This window comes from Nycticebus coucang, chromosome 16 (assembly GCF_027406575.1).
Source record: "Nycticebus coucang isolate mNycCou1 chromosome 16, mNycCou1.pri, whole genome shotgun sequence".
NCBI classification, from domain to species: Eukaryota; Metazoa; Chordata; class Mammalia; order Primates; family Lorisidae; genus Nycticebus; species Nycticebus coucang.
Genome location: NC_069795.1, coordinates 40,667,844 through 40,688,149, shown reverse-complemented (window position 1 = coordinate 40,688,149; position 20,306 = coordinate 40,667,844). Strand labels below are relative to the sequence as shown.

At 34.6% G+C, this 20,306-nt stretch overlaps 1 protein-coding gene across 1 annotated transcript; it reads right to left on the bottom strand.

The window, feature by feature from the left end:
• Positions 1-18,886: 18,886 nt before the first annotated feature.
• Positions 18,887-19,558, bottom strand: LOC128567760 (proline-rich nuclear receptor coactivator 2-like). Its single transcript, XM_053565257.1, has one exon. It carries the CDS (start codon positions 19,484-19,486, stop codon positions 19,067-19,069), a length of 420 nt encoding a protein of 139 aa, XP_053421232.1. The 5' UTR covers positions 19,487-19,558; the 3' UTR covers positions 18,887-19,066.
• Positions 19,559-20,306: the final 748 nt, after the last annotated feature.

Sequence of the window (20,306 nt, the reverse complement as noted above, 5' to 3'; positions counted from 1 at the left end):
GCTTTTAATTAAAATAATTAATCTCTTCTACATCTGTGCCAATTCATATGCAAATAGCATATATATTTTGATTCACTTACAATGTTCTAAATCTAACCATCTTCATCTGTCAAAAACTGCAGATGCCATTTTTAATGCCATACTTTTAAGTTTCCTCTGTTCATTACAGTCAAAAGTTATTTTCTTTCATGAATTCCTATGACTTTTTTTCTACCTTTTCCAGAATTGTATTTTTGTACCAAATATTATAGATTGATCCACTCAATACCCTTTTCACATTCCCTGACTTCCTTTTCCTCAACCATAGAGACAGCAAAATGGTAACTGACAAGGCAGGTCATGAAGATTATCCATATGCCATAGCCCATAGCTGCTTCTGAGTTTTTTGCTTATCTTAACACTTCAAAGATATAAAGGAAAATAAATGGTCATACCAAAATTTTCCTGTGGTATTTGCCTTTCTCATGAACTCTCCCCTCCTATGTAAGAGCAATTTTCAGATAGCTACATTGGTGTGTCAACACTAGAGTCATAATTATCTCCTTACTAATTACACTGCATCGTCTGATTTCAGTTACTACTCCACAATAAGTAAGGACAGCTGGAGTAGCACAGAAGCTTGAAGAAGACGAAAAATTATTTAAAATCTATTTTCATGCCAGATACATTCATATTTGTTATGTCTTTTAATATTTACAAGATATTTGCTAAATAGCTCTCATTTTGCAGAATTTTGTAGACTTTTACAGATGAATTAAGGCTTAATACGTAGAATTTTAAAAAGTGTAATTAATAAAAGCAGGGTGGTTATTAGGGTCTGGGGACTGGTTACTAGGGTCTGGGAAGATGATACTATGGTGATGTTGGCCAAATAGTACAAAATTTCACCTGGGCACAGAGTTTCACACCTGTAATCCTAGAACCCTAGGAAGCCAACAAGGGTGGATTGCTTGAGCTCAAGATTTCGAGACCAGCCTTTGAAAGAGAGAGACATTGTTTCTACTACAAATGAAAACAAAAACAAAAACAAAAGACCCCTTGTTGTATGTTATGGTGGGTGCTTGTTGTCCCACCTACTTAGGAGGTTGAGACAGAGGATTGCTGGAGCCCAAGAGTTTGAAGTTGTTATGCGGTATGACCCCATGATAACTCCACCCAGTTGCTCAGGGCGACAGAGTGAGACTCTGTCTCAAACAACAACAAAAAAAAAGCAGCAAAATTTCAGTTCCCCAGCAGGATTCTCAGTTCAAGAGATATCCTGTACAATACAGTGACTACAGTTAATAACAATGTACTGTATAATTCAAAATTGCTGAAAGAGTAAATTTTAAGAGTTGTATAGCTAAGTAGGGTGGTGCCAGCTACCTGGGGGACTGATGTGGGAGGACTGCTTGAGCCCAGGAGTTCAAGGCTGTAGTGAGCTTTGATGGTGCTTGTGCATAGATAGACATTGCTCTGAAGCCTGGGCAATACAGGGATATCTTGTCTCTAATAAAATAAAATATTCTCACCACAAATAAATAATAAGTATGTGAAATAATTCATATGCTAATAGGCTTGATTTAACCATCCAATAATGTATACATATTTCTTTTTTTTTTTTTTTGAGACGGAGTTCCTTATGTTGCCCTCAGTAGTGTGCTGTGGCGTTACAGCTCACAGCAACTTTAAACTCTTGGCCTTAAGTGATTCTCTTGCCTCAGCCTTCCAAGTAGCTGGGACTACAAGGTGCCTGCCACAACGCCTGGCTATTTTTTTGTTGCAGTTGTTGTTATTTAGCAGGCCCGGGCTGAGTTCTAACCCGCCTTCCTCAGTGTATGTGTCTGACGCCCTCACCATTGAGCTATGGGCACTGAGCCAATATATACATATTTCAAAACATGTATATATACATACATGTACACCATAAATATATACATTTTGTGTTAAATAAATAAAATAAATTTCAAACGGAGATAAATTAGGTTTTGCTAAAATCACATACTGCTAAGATTCAAACCCATGAGTTCTCAATCATTTCCAATTGGCCCACATTGCCTCATTCATTACTTTAAACATGAAAGTATAAACAACCAGGCACAGGTACTTTTTACCTTTACCAGCTAGATCTTACATGGTCTGATAACCACTTTTTATTTTATTTGTTTTTATTTTTTTAGAGACAGAGTCACACTTTGTTGCCCTCAATAGAGGGCTGTGGCATCACAGCTCACAGCAACTCCAGCTCTTGGGCTTAGGCAATTCTCTTGCCTCAGCCTCCCGAGTAGCTGGGACTACAGGCACCCAACACAACACCCCGCTTTTTTTTGTTGCAGTTTGGCCGGGGCTGGGTTCGAACCTGCCACCCTCGGTATATGGGGCCGGTGCCCTACTCATTGAGCCACAGGCGCTGCCTGATAACCACTTTTTAAAATGCTACAATGATCATTCCAATGGGTTTCTAGAAGTGACTTCCAGTGGCTCATGAGAGTCCTTGGGCACATTTCATCTTAACTCAGGGTTCAGTGACTTCACACTGATAGCTTGAAATTAATCATGGCATGAAAACTGGTGAACCCAGCAAATCAGGGTTCTTTTCTCTTTCTCTACCAGGTGGTTTTTCAACATTTACCAGAACATCACTAGCAAAAACTCTTTCATTCAGAATCTTTAAAAGCATTTTTTATAACTTTAACTTTAATCTCTTTTCTTTGCTTTCATATACCTCTCTGGGCTGAGTTTTACCTGTCAACATTTGAAATATTATTGTTATGTCCTCATGCTCTGAAAACTTCCCACTATTAAAAATAAAGGCCATCCAAGAGAATCGCCTAAGCCTAAGAGTTAGAGGTTGCTGTGAGCCGTGTGACGTCATGGCACTCTACCCGAGGGCGGTACAGTGAGACCTTGTTCTGTCTCACAAAAAAAAAAAAAAAAAGGTTAAAATTGAAGGCCATCAACTTCATTTTTCCCCTATTTACTCACAGGTTTTCTTTGTTCCTTTTCAAAATTGCAATTTCAATGTGTACTGATGCCAAGAACAATCACATTCAAGTCGTTTGAGTGCTTGTCTGTAGAGATGCTTTTGTTCACAATAGAACCACATTTAATGACCTGAATATAACGGAACTGCAAGGGCAGAGCTGTGGTTAATCACGCAGGGAAGCCAATGAGCCACAGTATTAGATGATCCTCAATTTTGTGACCACGGCTCACACATAATTTTAAGCATTGCCTAAATTGAGAATCTAGGAAGTATGAAGTAAGGAGACTTTCTGAACTATTAGAAGAAATACAATAATGAATTATTTGAAATCAGTATTATTACTAGCACCTAGTCTATAGACTCTTGATGCATAGAACAGTGTGAGGAAAAGCAAGAGAAAGCTTTAATATTCTAATCTTATAAGAGTTGATTAGAAGACCTGTCTTGTATAGATGAGTTCAATGTACTGGTCAAGTGGTTCCTTTTTTTTTTTTGAGACAGAACCTCACTGTATAGCCCTTGGTAGAGTGCCGTGGCATCACAGCTCACAGCAACCTCAAACTCTTGGGCTTAAACGATTCTCTTGCCTCAGCCTCCCAAGTAGCTGGGACTACAGGCACCTGCCACAACACTCGGTTATTTTCTTGGTCGTCATTGTTATTGTTGTTTGGCAGGCCCAGGCTGGGTTTGAACCTGCCAGCTCCAGTGTATGTGGCTGGGACCCTAGCCAGGACCCTTAACCAGGCGTTGAGCCAGGTCAAGTGGTTCTTAAAATTAATAACTCCCCTGCAAAGTTACTATTTTTGGCTATTCATGTGATAGATAAACTGGTCAAAAGCCACAACTTGGGAAATTTATTATCAAAATTGCATATAGTTCCTCACCTACCTGAATTTATACTGAAATAATTTATATGAGCCATTGTTAGAAACCAGTGACAATTGACATCATCTCTGACAAAATTCAAGAATTTCTGCTTGACATAGTGTTAATCGAGTTTGATAGAAGCCATAAAGGATAAAAATATAACAATAATTTAATTTTACCTCCTTCAAAAAAGATATATATATTAATATCTGTATATACAAATGAAAATCCATCAATTTCCCTTTTCCCCTATTTACTTACAGGAAGGTAAGTAAAGATAATGCTGACAGACTCAAACCCATCACACTCTAAGTGAATGGGTCAAAAATGGTATAAAAAGAAAAATCTCAGGAGAAATAGAAGGTTTATTCCTAGGCATGCTGGCTGCTTGGAGCTCTGGGGGGCATGAAAACATCCAGAAATGTGTGATCTAGTCAAGCACAGAACTAGACACTGTGAGAATTTATTGTGGCAAAGAGAGTAACAGCAAATGGAATGAATGTTGATGTTTTGATGAAAGAAGTTTCTTTTGGGAATATTTGTTCCCTCCATTCCTGTTGGGGTATAGGATCTGGAAATGATAAGGAATTCAAACAATGACATGTCAGTTTTTTTTTTTGTTTGTTTTGTTTTGTTTTGTTTTTTGGCCGGGGCTGGGTTTGAACCTGCCACCTGCGGCATATGGGGCCGGTGTCCTACTCCGTTGAGCCACAGGTGCCGCCCCCAATGACATATCCAGCGTCCATATAAATTCCATTTGGCTATAAATTCAAATTGAGTAAACATACATTTTACTTCAAGAGGATAAACAAATTAAGAAATTATTTGTTAGTTAAAATAGAAAATGACAAACTAGAAATGAAGCAACAAGTAAACACTAACAGTTGTTAGGTCCAGATAAAATGTAACCTGATATTTATAGTAGCTATTTTAAAAAACAAAGTGAGCTCATCTATTAAAAGGAAAAAATAACCAGATGGTGTATTTTTCCAGATTTTGGGAATCTGGATATCCAGATTGGGTAAAAATAAAATTTAATAACATTTTGTTGCAAGAAAAATCTAGAAGTAAAATGGATCAGGCCAACAAACTGTAGGTAAACCTAAAGAAAGGGTGGAAAATTAGATTAATATTAGGCAAGGTGAATTTAATAAAAAAGATAAACTAGAGTAAATCTCACATTGGAAGAACAGAAATGACTTATCTTTAAGCACCCATTATGAAGCTCCATAATATGCAAATAAGCAAAAGATAAATAAGACCATTGGAAATAGGCAAATACAATTTGCTGTATCTGCAAAAATCAATAGTAGATTACTGACATAAAATAAGAATATGGAGGTGAATATAATGGTGAACATTAGTGTTGTACCCAATATGTAATTTGTTATTTTAAAATATATACTAGAAATTAATAAAAAATTAAACATACACGTATAAATCCAAAAAGAAAAATTTAGTTAAGCATCTCAGTTAGAAATCATGCCGGCCATGTTTTCTGACCATAATGTAATGCTAAAACTAAGCATCAAGGAAATTATTTAAACAAGTGTCTCAGTTAGAGACCAATCTGGCCACACTTTCCAACCACAAAGTAATACTAAAACTAAGCATTAAGTGAAAATATTTAAACACAAAACTCCCAAACCTTGATATTTAAAATAGCTTCTTAAAAACAAAATTTGAAACAAAAAGGAACATAAAATATTCAATAATACAGTATTTGGTCTGTATAACTGAGATCTTCATATAATAATTCTAATGAAAATTTCTCTCTAAATATAGTTAAATACTATTAGAGTATGAAACAGAAAAAATATTGCTGATACAAAATATTGCTGAATCAAAATACATTTTTTATATAGCCAAGATCAAATAAAAATCTATTCATATGAACAAGAATTTAGCAATTTAAATAAAGTTAAATTAATAAAAATGTGACTTTTCTGAAACTAGCAAAAACTGAAAAGAGATGTAATATATTAGAGGACACAAAACAAGTATTAAATTTTAAAAAATAAAAATCATATCAAGCATCTTCTCAGATCACAATGAAATATACTAGGAATCAGTAATAAGAGGAACTCTGGAAACTACAAATGCATAAAAATTAAAAGACACACTCCTGAAAGGAATTAAAGAGAAAATAAAAAAATTCTTGAAATTAATAATAATTGAAATACAGTGTACAAACACCTAAAAGATACAGTAAAAGCAGTGATAAGAGAGAAATTTATAACAATCCATGCCTACATCAAAAAAAGTAGAAAAATTTCAAATAAATCATGTAATAATGCACCTCAAGGAATTCATAAAAGTAAGAAGAAACAAAATCCTAAATTAGTAGAAGAAAAGATATAATAAAGATCAGAGCAAAGCTAAACAACAATATAGACTTAAAAAGCAATACACAAGATCAACAAAACAAAAAGAAAAAAGAGAGAAGGCCCAAATAAACAAAATTAGAAATAAAAAGGAGACATTACAATTGTCACTGCAGAAATACAAAGGATCATCAGAGGCTATCATGAATAACCATTCTCTAACAAACCAGAAACCCTAGAGAAAATGGATAGATTCTTGGACACATACAACTTACAACATGGGATCAGGAAGAAATAGTAATAGAAAACTTGAACAAACCAATAGGGAGTAACTAGTTTGAATCAGTAATAAAAAGTCTCCCCCCAAAAGAAGCCCAAGACTGCATGGCTCTACTGCCAAATTCTACCATATTTTCAAAGAAAAATAACACCAGTTCTCCATAAACTATCCTGAAAAATTGAAGAAGAAATTCTCCCTAGTTCGTTCTATGAAGTCAGCATTACCGTGATGCCAAAACTAGACAAGGACACAGCAACAACAGCAAACTATGGTCAGTATTCCCTATAAACATAGATGCCAAAATCCTCAATAAAATACTTGAAACTGAATCCAATAGCACATCAAAGAAACAATAATAAACCACCATCCAGGGGGATATATCCCAGGAATGCAAGGAGGCCTCAACACATGCAAATCAATAAACACGATACATCATATCAACAGAATGAAGAACAAAAAACACATGATCATTGCAAGAGATACAGAAAAATGTATTTGATAAAATTCAACATCCCTTCATGATAAAAACTCTCAACCTCTCAACAAACTAGGCATACAGGAAACATAGCTCAACATAATACAGCCCATATTTGACAAACCCACAGCTAACATTTTACTGAATGTGAGAAAGCTAAAAGCCTTTCTCCTAAGAACTGAAACAAGACAAGGATATAGACTTTCACTTTTATCATCCAACACAATCCTGGAAGTTCTCACCAGAGTAATTGGGCAAGAGGAAAAAAGAAAAGACATTCAAATTGGAAAAGTCAAACTATTTTTGCTGATGATATGATCTTATTTATAAAAAATCCTAAAGTATCCACCAAAAAATTCTTAGATCTGATAAATTAATTTCAGTAAAGTTACAGGATACAAATCAACAGCTAAAAAACAGTAGGATTTCTATATACAAATGATAAGCTGAGAAAGAAATCAAGAAATCAATCCCATTTATAACAGCTACAAAGAAGAAAAACTCTCAAGAACAAGGATATTCAAGGAGGAGAATGATTTCTACAATGAAAACTATAAGACACTGATGAAAGAAATTGAAGACATGGAACACATGGAAAGACATCCCATGCTTCTGGATTGGGAGAATTAATATCCTTAAAATGAGCACAATTCCCAAACAATCTACAGATTCAATGCAATCTCTTTTGAAATATCAACATCATTTTTCATAGAAATAGAAGAAAAACTATCCTAGGATACAGTAACCAAAACAACATGTATTGGTATAAAAACAGACATACAGACCAATAAAATAGAGAACCCAGAGATAAATCTATGTACTTACAGGTATCTCACTTTTTACAAAGGCACCAAGAACATACATTGGGGAAAGGACAATAAATGGTCCTGGGAAAACTGGATATCTATATACAGAAGAATGAAACTAGACCTGTATTTTTCACTGTATACAAAGATTAACTCAAGATAAAGGCTTAAACATAAGACCCAAAACTATAAAAGTACTAGGAGGAAACTACTGGGGAAAATGCTTCAGAAAACTGGGTTAGGCAAAGAATTTATCAATAAGACCCCCAAAAGTACATACAGCAAAACCAAAAATAGATGAATGGGACTATATTAAACTAAAATGCTTACACAGAGTGAACAATCAACAGAGTGAGGATACAACCTGTTGAGTAGAAGAAAATATTTGTAAACTATCTGATGAAGGACTAATATCCAGAATATATAAGGAACTCAAACAACTCAACAGCAACTCCCGCCAAATAATCCCATTAAAAAGTGGGCAAAGAATGTGACCAGATATTTCTCAAAAGAAGACAGAAAAAATGAAAAACAGCTATAATTATTAGGGAAATTAAATCAAAACAACAATGTAATATCTTATTCCAGTTACAATGGCTATATTAAAAAGAAAAAATATAACATGTTGCTAAAGATGCAGAGAAAGGGATTCTTAAACGCTGTTGGGGAATGTAAATTACTACAGCCACTACAGAAAATGGTATGGAGATTTCTCAAAAAACTAAAGATAGAACTTCCATATGATCCAGCAATTCCACTACTGGGTATTTATCCAAAAGAAGAGCAATCAGTAAAAGGAAACCTGCACGTGCATGTGTAATATAGCACTATTCACCATAGCAAAAATATAGAGTCAACTTGTCTATCAGCAGACAAATAGGTAGAAAATAGTAACATAAATACACAATGGAATACTATTTGACTAGAAAAAATAATAAATACACCTTATTTTCAGTAACATGAATTAAATTTGAGTTCATTATGCTAACTGAAATAAACCATAACATAAAGACAAAATTTTTATATTCTTACTCACCTATGAGAGCTAAAATAGTTGATGTCATGGAGGTAGTGAGTAGAATGGCTGATACCAGAAGCTTGGAAACGTGTGTGAAAGAGGATGGTCAATGTGTACAAACATACAGTTAGATAGAAAGTATAAATTCTAAGGCTTGATAGTAGAGAAGGGTGAGTATAGTTATTAACAGTATACTGTACACTTCAAAGTAGCTAGAAGAGAGAACTTGAAATGTTCTTAACACATGGAAATGATGACTACTCAAAGTAATGGATATCCCCAAACACCTTGACTTCACCAGTACACATTCTATGTAAGCAACAAATATTACATATATTCCACAAATATTTAAAATACTATGCATCTTAAAAAAAAAATACCATGAAATGCCTGGGAAAAACCCAAATGAGAAATGTGTGGAACCTATAAGAAGTCAGTAAAACTTTACTGATAAGCAAGAAATAAGACCTAAATAAGTTGAGAGATATAATTCTCCAGGGAAAACCAGTCAGTCCCCTCCCAATAATCTGTATTAACAACAGTATTCTAATAAATATCTTAACAGAATTGATGACTTCAAATGAAGCACCTTGTAGATGACACATTTAATATTTGATATTGGTTGGAATAGAATAACTTTTCAAGACATGGGAAGTAAGATTATGGGTAGTAATATTTTCGTTAGAACAAAAGATTAAGATAGCAATTCATCACAGATGATATATACAAGTGAACTTCAATCTGATCAAGGACCTAAGTTAAAATAAATAAGACCATTAAAATTAGAAGATATGGACAAATATTCAGCCGATTTTGAGACAGTTGGATTTCATGAAACTAAGACTAAAGTAAAAATATTAAAATGCTGAACCACATAAAACTTAAACTTTTATGTAAAATTTAAGCATTGCTAATTACTGATGAACAAGTTAAAGACAACAACAAAGGGGAAGATTTGCAAAATAACAAAGTTTTGAAAAAACATACACGTGTATGGTGTCATAATATGAACAAAAAGGACTGCCAGATAATTCAAAAGGAAAAATTCAAATGATGATGAAAATAAGAAAAAATTATATTCAACATTATAGGTAATCAAATGAGAAATATATCAATATCAACAAGAATTGAGATATATAATTTTGGCTATCAACTCAGTATTTTTTTTTTTTTAAACAAAGATAATGCTCAATTCTTGTGAGACTGTTGTTATAGAGAAAGTCCAGCTTTGCTCCTGAGGCTGGCCTTCAACTCTTGGGCGCAAGTGATCCTCATGCATCAGCCTCCTGAGAAGCTGGGCCTACAGGTGTGAACTATCATGCCCATCTTTTATTTTATTTTATTTTTTTCATTTTATTCTTTAAAAAGTTTTATATACAATTTTATGCCTTCAACAATGAGGAAATGTTATTAGAATAAAAATTGCATTTTTGTATATTGGAAACAGCTGTAAAGTGCAACAAAATACATTTAAAGTTTAAGTGTAAACATTATGATTTATTATTATTTTAAACCTAACAGATGATGAAAAGATAAAACACATATGAAAATGAATCTAGAGGAAGATGCAGGTTTTTCTTCAAATATTTTAGGGTCAAGTGGCAACATCATTTAAATTGGAAGTTGATACAACTGAGTTGAAATGTAGGTTTGTTCCCCCCCACTTCCATGATTCATCAGCTCTTGGCTATAAGACAAACCACTTCAGTTTCTCTGGCAATAGCTTTCCTCTTCTGTAAAATAGGAATTACTATTTCTTTTTCTTTTTTTTATTTTTTTAGGAAGTAGATTAAATTGTATTTATAAACCAAATATAATACATTTTGGAAAGTATTCAAATGAGAAGGATTATGATTTTAAAGTTTTGATTATTTATTTACTATTTAATCATAGCTATGTACATTAATGCAATTGTGGGGTACAATGTGCTGGTTTTATAAACAATTTGAAATATTTTCATCTAACTGGTTAACATAGCCTTCACAGTATTTTCTTAGTTATTGTGTTAAGACATTTATATTCTACATTTAGTAAATTTCACATGTACCCTTTTAAGATGCACTGTAGGTGTGGTCCCACTGATTACTTTCCATCCACCCATCCTCCCCCTTCCCTCCTCTTCCTATCCCCTTTCCCCATATTCTTGGGCTATAGCTTTCACATGAAAGCTATAACCCGGTTTCATAGTAGAGCAGAGTACATTGGATACTTTTTCTTCCATTCTTGAGATACTTTACTAAGAAGAATATGTTCTAGCTCCATCCATGTAAACATGAAAGAGGTAAAGTCTCCATCTTTTTTTAAGGCTGCATAATATTCCATGGTATACATATACCATAATTTATTAATCCATTCGTGGGTTGATGGGCATTTGGGCTTCTTCCATGACTTAGCAATTATGACTTTGGCTGCAGTAAACATTCTGGTACAAATATCTTTGTTATAATGTGATTTTTGGTCTTCTGGATATACACTTAGTAGAGAAATTGTAGGATCAAATGGCAGGTCTATTTTTAGATCCCTAAGTGTTCTTCGAAGAATTACTATTTCTATCTAGATGTGAAGCTAACAGGTAGCAATACATTTAAATACAACATTGAAGAACATCAAACAGTTCATTCACAATTTAGTATGATTGTACTCATGGAATTACATATAGTTGTAAGTTATTCTTCTATCTACCTAATTATTACTAGTTTGTATCCAAGGCAGAGGAATTTCTTCTACTTTTCATTTAATAAGATCACTTTTCTATGCTGTAGATAGTTATAAATTTATTATATATTCATTTAGAAAGCACTTGCTTCCCTATTGTAACATTAGGAATTTCATATATTTTGTACTTTACATCAAATTAGATATTTATTTTCAAGAAAAGTAATGTTCCAATATGTGATACTGGTTAGATTTCACAATAGTAAAATATCTTTATATACTTTTGAAAAAGTTCAACATCTTAATAGATTTTCCTTCTTAATCCTGAGGATAGGAATGAAAAATTGCAACAACTTTTAGTGAGAGGGTATATCTAGGAGGATATTCATTGAAAGGGAACTTGAATAAAATTCAGTTGTTTAGAGCAAACTTGTTTAGAGCAAAACTTGTTTAGAGTAAACTTGTTTAGAGCAAAAGTGAAATTTATTAGGATTTTGACCCATTTCATTTGAAGGTCCTTCCTAGGATTATAACTAAATGGCAGAAAGAATATTACTTTTTCTCTTCTGATATGTTCTAAAATTGATGATGGTGGTTGACTGAACTTAATTCAGAGGGAGAGAGAAAAGAAAGATCAGATCTACAGGTGAATTTGAGATAATAGCTTTTAGACCGCTTGAAATCTATTCTCCTTTTCTCAAAACAGAAAAGATCCAAATAGTACAATCTAGACTTTGGTTATGAAAGGTAAGAATAGTGAGCTCCACTGCTTTTATTTCAGCCACAATTACAAAGATTAAAGGGGCCTTAACTTGTCAAACACAGCTGCCAAGATTCAAAAGAACAGCTTTGAAGATGCTTTGGCTCATTCGTGGCTTGTTGAGATGGCTGCCTGGTATAATACTCAGAATATTGCAATGAGTACATTCCAGATCTGGAGCTTATTATTTCAAACATTATTTAATAAAAAGGCATGAAAACTGTGGCTTACCTATTCATTTTTACTTAGAACATAGAACTAAACTATGCTTGCTTATAAATTGGAGTCAAATTTGTCTTTTTCTGATGCTATTTAGTGTTAATACAGTACCCTATGATCTTGCTTGCCATGGTAATTATAAAACAAAATCATACTTTATACATTTTCCAAAATATCACAAGTGCCTCAAAAATGAAGTATTAAAAGATCAAAATATAATTATAAATAAGAACTTTTCAAGCCTAGGTAGTTGCACATAACCTTGACTATTTTAATGCACAGACTGGTTTCTACTTACATACATTTATCCCAAAGAAGATTTTATTCTACTAATTTTTATTACATGTGTGCTAATACACAGACATAATAATTATGAAGTGAAAAAATAACATAGAGAGGAAAGATCCAAGCTGAATTAGCGCCAAAGATCTCTGAATTTGACCAGGTAGAAAGTTAAGCCTTACAAAAGATGAATGATTATCAATAACTCCTGATTTAATTGAGATTATTTTTGTTCAACATTAGTTGACATTGTTTTAAAATAAATGAAAACTGAAATAAGGAAACTGTAACCCCCATACTGTGCATTTTTAATTGAACAGAAATAACTACAGCAAGGTCAGTCTATATTGTAAACAAAACATAAAAGGAGTTGAACACTAAAGTGAGTCATTGAGTAAGATTATGTAATTTTCTTTTCTAGAGGTTTTAATATATAAGAAAAATAGTCATATGTCTTGGAACAGGGGTGTTCAACCTGTGGCCCAGGGGCTGCATATTAATGTTGTGAGGACTTTTTTTGCTTATCTGTTGTTCTGGATGTCACAAAGTCTGCACGAACCTACCTACCTACCTATCTTCCTTCCTTCCTTCCTTCCTTCCTCCCTCCCTCCCTCCCTCCCTCCCTCCCTCCTCCTCCTTCTTCTTTTTTTTTTTCTAATCGGCTTTTGTCAGTGTTTGTGTATTTAATGTATGGCCCAAGACAATGCTTATTCTTCCAATGGGAGGCAGAGAAAAAAAGGTTGGACATCCCAGATTAGAGATTGTAGATACAGAAAATTACATTTGGAAGCTTCTCTGGGAGGTTTAGCCTTTTAATTTTATGAAAAATTTTGAAAGAAGGAACCAGCATAGATAAAGCCATAGTGAAAAGAGAAAAAGAAATCATTGAGATGATTTCCAGAAAACCACTCCTACACAAGGGTGGATGTAGAATAATCAATGACATGGCTTGTTGACAGGAGCTCCTAACCTAGGCAACACAGGAGTCAGAGAAGTTTCCATGTGATGCTCTGTGTGCTGAGCACCGTGGTTTATTCATTCCAGAGATACAGAGATGAAAAGGTTTAATTCCTGCCTCCAAGGACTCACTAACCTAATTTCAGAGACAAAATATGTAAATAAATACAAACAGCATGGTGGATGCAGCTTGGATGCTCACAAAAAGTTTGCAGCTACTGTAGAGGAGTTGGTTACTTTATAGGGAAGGAAGAAGTCTGGGAAAGAAAACAAACACTTCCAAATTTTGGCATATGACTAAGAATTTGCCAGGTGGAAGGAAGGACACTCAAAGCTGACTGAAGGACAGAGAGGAAAGCACCACCGATCAGGGGAGTGTAAGTTCCCCATTGCTGAGCGTAGCCTGCAACCAGGCAAGGTGGAGTGTAGGAAGTAGAGTTGCAACAGAAATTCAGGTCATGAAAGACCTGAAAGAGTGAGGTACAGAGTTTGCCTTATTCTCAGAATGAAATGGGGAACCATAAAAGGATTTTAAATTTGAGACAGAATTAATTCCTAAAAATTAATCTGGTGGCAGTATGAAAAAAATGACTCAGAAGAGCAAGTTTAGATTAAGATAGATGTTTGGAAAATATTTAAAAAGTCCAAAGTTAATAATGAGTAGTCAGAAAGGTAGATCAGATTTAAGAAACCCATCCCCGAGTAGACCAACTACATTTTTCTGGGTATGGAGAAATATAAAAAAGAAGAAATCTGGGAGAGTCTCCCTTGCATGGAATATAGAAGTTTAAACATTCCAGGGAGGAAGATGAGTTAATTATGAACCTGTTTACTGGTCCTGGAGGTTACTGGCTGTGCATGTAGCAATCTTCAGGGTTTTTAGCTTAATAGGAAAATTTGGGCTGGATATGCAGGAGAGGGGAAATGTACCCAAATGCAAGATATGTCCTATTTGTGCCACTCAACATGACTACTTGTGGTGGTCACAGCATTAAATAACACTGTGTCAGATAGTGAACAATTTATTCCATTTTAAATTTCCTTTCCCTTTGGATTAACCCCTTGAGAGTACTTTTAGTAGGTTGAAAATCTATTAACTTTTGCTAATCTCCCATTTAAGCCAGGAAAATGTTGGCTTCAAGTTCAAACCCGTTAGCTAACAATAAACATCTGATTAAAATTTAATATTAATTAACATCACTTTTTTTGCTAGATTAAAACCAGCAAAAAGAAAGCCTCTCAGATGGCTATTTAGTACTGCCTCTTCTTTGTGGCAACAATACTGATTTTCCATTAACAATAGTGGTACAAATTTTACTTCATTTATAATTTAAAATATGTTTCAATTTTAGGTTATGAAATTGAGTAAAGAAGAGATGATGTAGTTTACAGGTATGGGAAAAAATCCTGAAGGCAGGGTGGCACCTGTGGCTCAGTCGGTAAGGCGCCAGCCCCATATACCAAGTGTGGCGGGTTCAAACCCAGCCCTGGCTGAACTGCAACCAAAAAATAGCCGGGCGTGTGGGCGCCTGTAGTCCCAGCTACTCGGGAAGCTGTGGCAAGAGAATCTCTTAAGCCCAAGAGTTGGAGGTTGCTGTGAGCTGTGTGATGCCATGGCACTCTACCGAGGTCCATAAAGTGAGACTCTGTCTCTACAAAAAAAAAAAAAAAATCCTGAAGGCAGTAAGTATTGGGACTTGGGTATACCAAGAGGGGACCATAAATAGGCAACACTAAAACGGAGATTCACCTTCACATTTGGAAAAAGTAGGATTCATCATCTCATTTGGAGTTACTGAAATCACAGCAGTAAATTATTTTATGAAATTATTTTATAAGGTCTAGGAAACATACCTAACTTTCATAGATGGGCTTCAGCGACTCCATTAATTGTCTAAAATTACCTGCAAATATTGGCATTTATGTGTACTTTTTTCTCTTGGGAAGAGATAACCTAATTGGTTGCTAGTTTTTAGATTCTTAAAGGGAACTGTAAACAAATGAGAATTTAAAATAAAAATGGAAGTGAATGGAGAAGAATGCTGAGGAAAGATAGAGCTAGAGGGTTACCAAATGAATGGAAAAGTAAAATTCAAAGATACAGGAAGTGGACGAAGAGTGCTGCCACAGATCTCGGGGAAAGAGAGGGATTTCTGAGCCTGAGACAGGGAAAGCATGAGCAAAGGTTAACTTTGTAAATGTTGCTAAATCTTTCAATGAGCTAAGGTTTCAGGGGTCAGAAATCCCCTCTGATTTAATAATATAGCTGACTCTCACCAAACTAGTTTTGTGGGGTGGTGGGAGTGGAAGCCAGCAAGCAGTGGCGTAGGAGTTAATGTGTATGGAGAAGACAGTGGCAAGAAATAAAAATTAGTTTTTTTTTTGCTGTTGTTGTTTTGTTTTCTGGAGGCTCACTGAAAAAAAAATAAATAAATAAAAAAAAAAACACAAAGAGGAATAAACCAGACTCTAGCTACCGTGGTGTTCAGGATGGTGAGAGGCTTTCTGTTTGCTGGTTTTAAAGATGGGAATGATACAATCTTAATAATACATTTAAATAATGGAATTCTTAAACAAAGAAAGGTTATAGTTGCAGGTGAAAAAAAGAATGGTTTATGAAACAAGGTTCAGGTTGAATAGGGTGGGGTTGGGATTCAGAGCAGAAAGGGAGGTCAGCTTGACTACTGGCCTGGAGGGAAGGAGAGAGAAGTAGTGAGGAAGGTTCATTCCTGAGAACATCTGACCTCCTGGTAAAGAAGAATCATCCTGACGGTGAAAGGGGCAGGGAACAGAGACAGAGTTAGTTTCGACCAGGATGGCAAGCTGTGTACCAGCTGCTAAGGGAACTGGAGAAGAGGGCCAGCCAATGTTAAGGAAGATCTGATGAGAGGCCAAGGTTCCAAATGACAATAGAAACAAAATATTTATGGGAGCATCAATTGCCAAAATGTATACAAATGTCCCAAGAAGCACCTAGCTTTAGGAATATTTTCTGGGGGCCTCTAGGAAATGGCACTGTCTCTGTTCCAAGTCATGGTCATTCCCTTCCTTACTAGTACCTGGAAGGCCATCTCCTACCACTGATTAAAGGCTTTTGCTCCTACAGTTGTTCATCAACTTTTCCTTCTTTGTGGTTCATTCTCATTGATCCAATTCAGACATTAATAACTCATATTACAAAACAAACATCCATGGCTCATTCTAGCCACCTTTAATCTTCTTTTTGGAAAAATTTTCAGAGTTATGATATACATATTATTTCTTTCCTTTCCATCCATTCTTTTCTTTTTGCTCATTTTTATTTTATTTTTTATTAATTTTTAATTAGAATCATAACTGTATACACTGTGGTACACCTGTGGGGTACAATGTGATGATATACCTTGTAGAATGTTTAACTCAAACTAATTAACATATCCATCACCTCATTTACTTATTTTTACGGTAAGACATTTAAAATTTACCCTTTCCTTTTGAAATATACCCTTGCATCCTTTCTTTTAATAAGTTTTAATTTTTTCAGATTTATGCATAAAATTACACATAATTTGAATTACTAATCTATGTGCACATAATTCAAAAGTATTAAAGTATATACACGAGTTCATCTTCCTTCCATCATTGTGCCCTGCCATCCAGTTTCCCTCTCTGTAGGCAACACTATTATCTACTGTCTTAAAAAATTTATTTTTATATGTTTTTTTTTTTGTTCTATAATAAATGATAACATACCATGCATACTACATTGTAATTTTTTTCTCCTGGCTTCATTTTCTTTGCAGATTTTTTCATTTTAATACATAGAAACCTGCCGTAATAATTTTATTTTTTATTTTATTTTTTTGGGGGGTAGAAAAAACAATTTTATTTTTAAATTTCATGCTTCAAATTTGTTTTCTGTACATTAGGTACTATATAGAATTTAATATACCAATATTTAAATTGGGCAGTATTATTTCATATAAATTTAGTTGGAGAACTACAACAGCCATTCTGGTTATAAACACCCAAACAAAGGTACCAAATTAGGAAATAGGATTTTTATTATAATTCACAGTTAACTGACCTACGGTTTTAACTTGTTATTGGGTTAAACTGTTAAACTTAGCCTTTAGCCCTGAACGGTTGGTAAAACAAGGCTATCAAAGTATTATGCAAGAGATGACATCTTTTGCAAAAGCAGTCCCCTGGGTTGCACTTACTTTGAAACAACAAACACCCAATGGTACCTTACACTAACCAATCTTTTTATTATAGGTTGTAAGAATTGGCAAAAGCAATGAATCGTTAAAGGTTTTGTTTTTTGGGGGGGCGACCTTTAATGGTTAATCTTTGTACTTAAGGGGGAAAATATAAGCCCATACTGCATTTCACCTCTTAAAAATAAGTGTTTTAGCAGCTTAAATCTTTTTAATTATATAGAACTTACTACATGAGGCTGTAACTTTGAAATATAGCTCACAACCAAATCACTCAACATACACACTGGCACTTCAGCACAAAGGTAAACTTTAAAAACAAATTACTTTGGACCTTTAAAATCAGGCCATAGTATAAAAACAGTCCATGGTCTTATATTTAGCAAATTCATACTAAAATAATTCTATTTTTGTAGGATAAAGGCTAAGAAAAATTTACATATGCTGTAAGTTTATTACATGTATTTACATGGCTCTTTTCTTCCCTAGGTACTTAAAACTTTCACATTATACAACTCCCCACTTTACGGAGGCATTATAGGGATGACAAGGCCAGATCACTGTCTAAATAGCATATGCAGTGCTCTAATACAAAAATGTATTTTAAAAGCTACCATTAAACACTGCTTCTATAAAAAAAAAATGGTTTTGGTGCATTTGTTGGTAGACAACTCACCATTTGCATTAAAAATTAGGGCCACTGAGGTATACTGTGCCTTATTCTAATAAACCTCAAGTACCCTTTCCACATTCACCACTGTACAATTTAGTAAAATGCAACTATTAAGAAAAATTCACATTTTCTTTTGGCAGTGCATCAGATTTTATTACTGGTGTGGCTGTTTCTAGTATATTTAACTTTGAAATGTTCAACTAGTTTTCAATCTCTGTCTTAGCTAGATGCTTATCATCTTAGTCACTAACTCAACACATAAATTTACTGAGACCCATGAATGATAATCTTAAATTACTGTTTTTCCCCAACAATAGAAAAAGCTGATTCCTTTACCATTCCCCAAATCTAAACTTGAATAGTTTCACCTATAAGATACTCAGTCGAGCATATTACCAAATACAATCATTAATTAGTTTAAGCTGCACTGATACTATTACATCACAGTGCGCACAACATGTAAAGCAAATGAGATGAAGTCTAAATATACTTTTTACTTATAATTAGTTCTACACAAAAGGATTCCCTAGTCAATCTGTTTCAGACCAGTTGACTATATCCATAAGCAACAGTACTTTATCTTATTTTATACTTGTACTTTAAGTAAGGTTTTAAGTTGAAATGTCATTATTTCCTTATCTGAAGGATTGAAGGAAACAGGAACCCAGTGGCTTGGAGGTTTGGGAAGAACACTTGGTGATGGTGGCTCACTAAATTTGGCTCCAGCATAGTTTTGATTAGCTTGAGATTTAAAAAGTAAGCTGGGACTTGATAAGCTAGAGTTCCAATTTTGATTATTTGGAAAAGGTTTGTTCTTCCCCCCATTTTGCATGGCTTGCCATGCAGCTGCTGATGAGTTATAACCATGTCCTCTTTCTTTTTTCTTATGAACAATCTTCATCTGAGAATTCTGATCCTTGGTCTTCTGTCTATTAATCTGCTGTTGGTTCTTACTAACATTTCTAGATGGAGGGGCTGGAATGTTATACCTTTCTCCACCACCCATCTTCAGCTTCTTTGTCACCTTTCAGTCTGCTTTCCCGATTGTAGGATTTCCACTACCTGTCCTCTTCCTTGCTGCCAAACCCAGGATAATAGGTGTTGCTTTCTGAAAGATCCTTTTCTTTGTCTCAATACAGAAGTTTTCATGGGCTGATCTTCTGAGTTCAGCCTAGGAGCTGAGGCCAACATCTGAGTCTTCTCAGCACACAAGTTTGAGAGAAGCCCTAGCGACTCCAGGCTCGAACTACGGAGGCGGAGGCTTCCTCTCAATGTCGAAGCCTCCCTCCCTTTCCAGGGAGAAATGAGGCACGGATGGAACGAGGCCCACAAGTAGCGATGAGCTGGCTGCTGACCACCGGATATCTCCTTCCCGACCTCCTCCTCCAGCCTCTACCGACCTGCCTTAATAATTTTAACAGCTAGATAGTAGTCATTGAATGAACATACAGTATCTGTCCTTTATCCATAATGGATATGTTTCAAGATTCCCCAGCAGATTCCTGAAACCTCATATAATACTCAACCCTACATATGTTTCTTTTTTTTTCTATTTATACCTACCTATGGTAAAGTTTAATTTATACATTAGGCTTAGTAAGAGATTAACAATAATAACAGTAATCAAATAGAACAATTATAACAGAACTCAGAACAATATACTATTTAAAACTTGTGATTTGTTTTTTTTCCTGGAATTTTTCACTTAATATTTTTAGACCATGGTTGACTGCAGATAATTGAAACCAGGGCATGTTAAAGCACAGGTAAAGCAGGGATTACTACTTACAGTTCATTTTGCTTCTTCTCTATTTATAACTATTTAC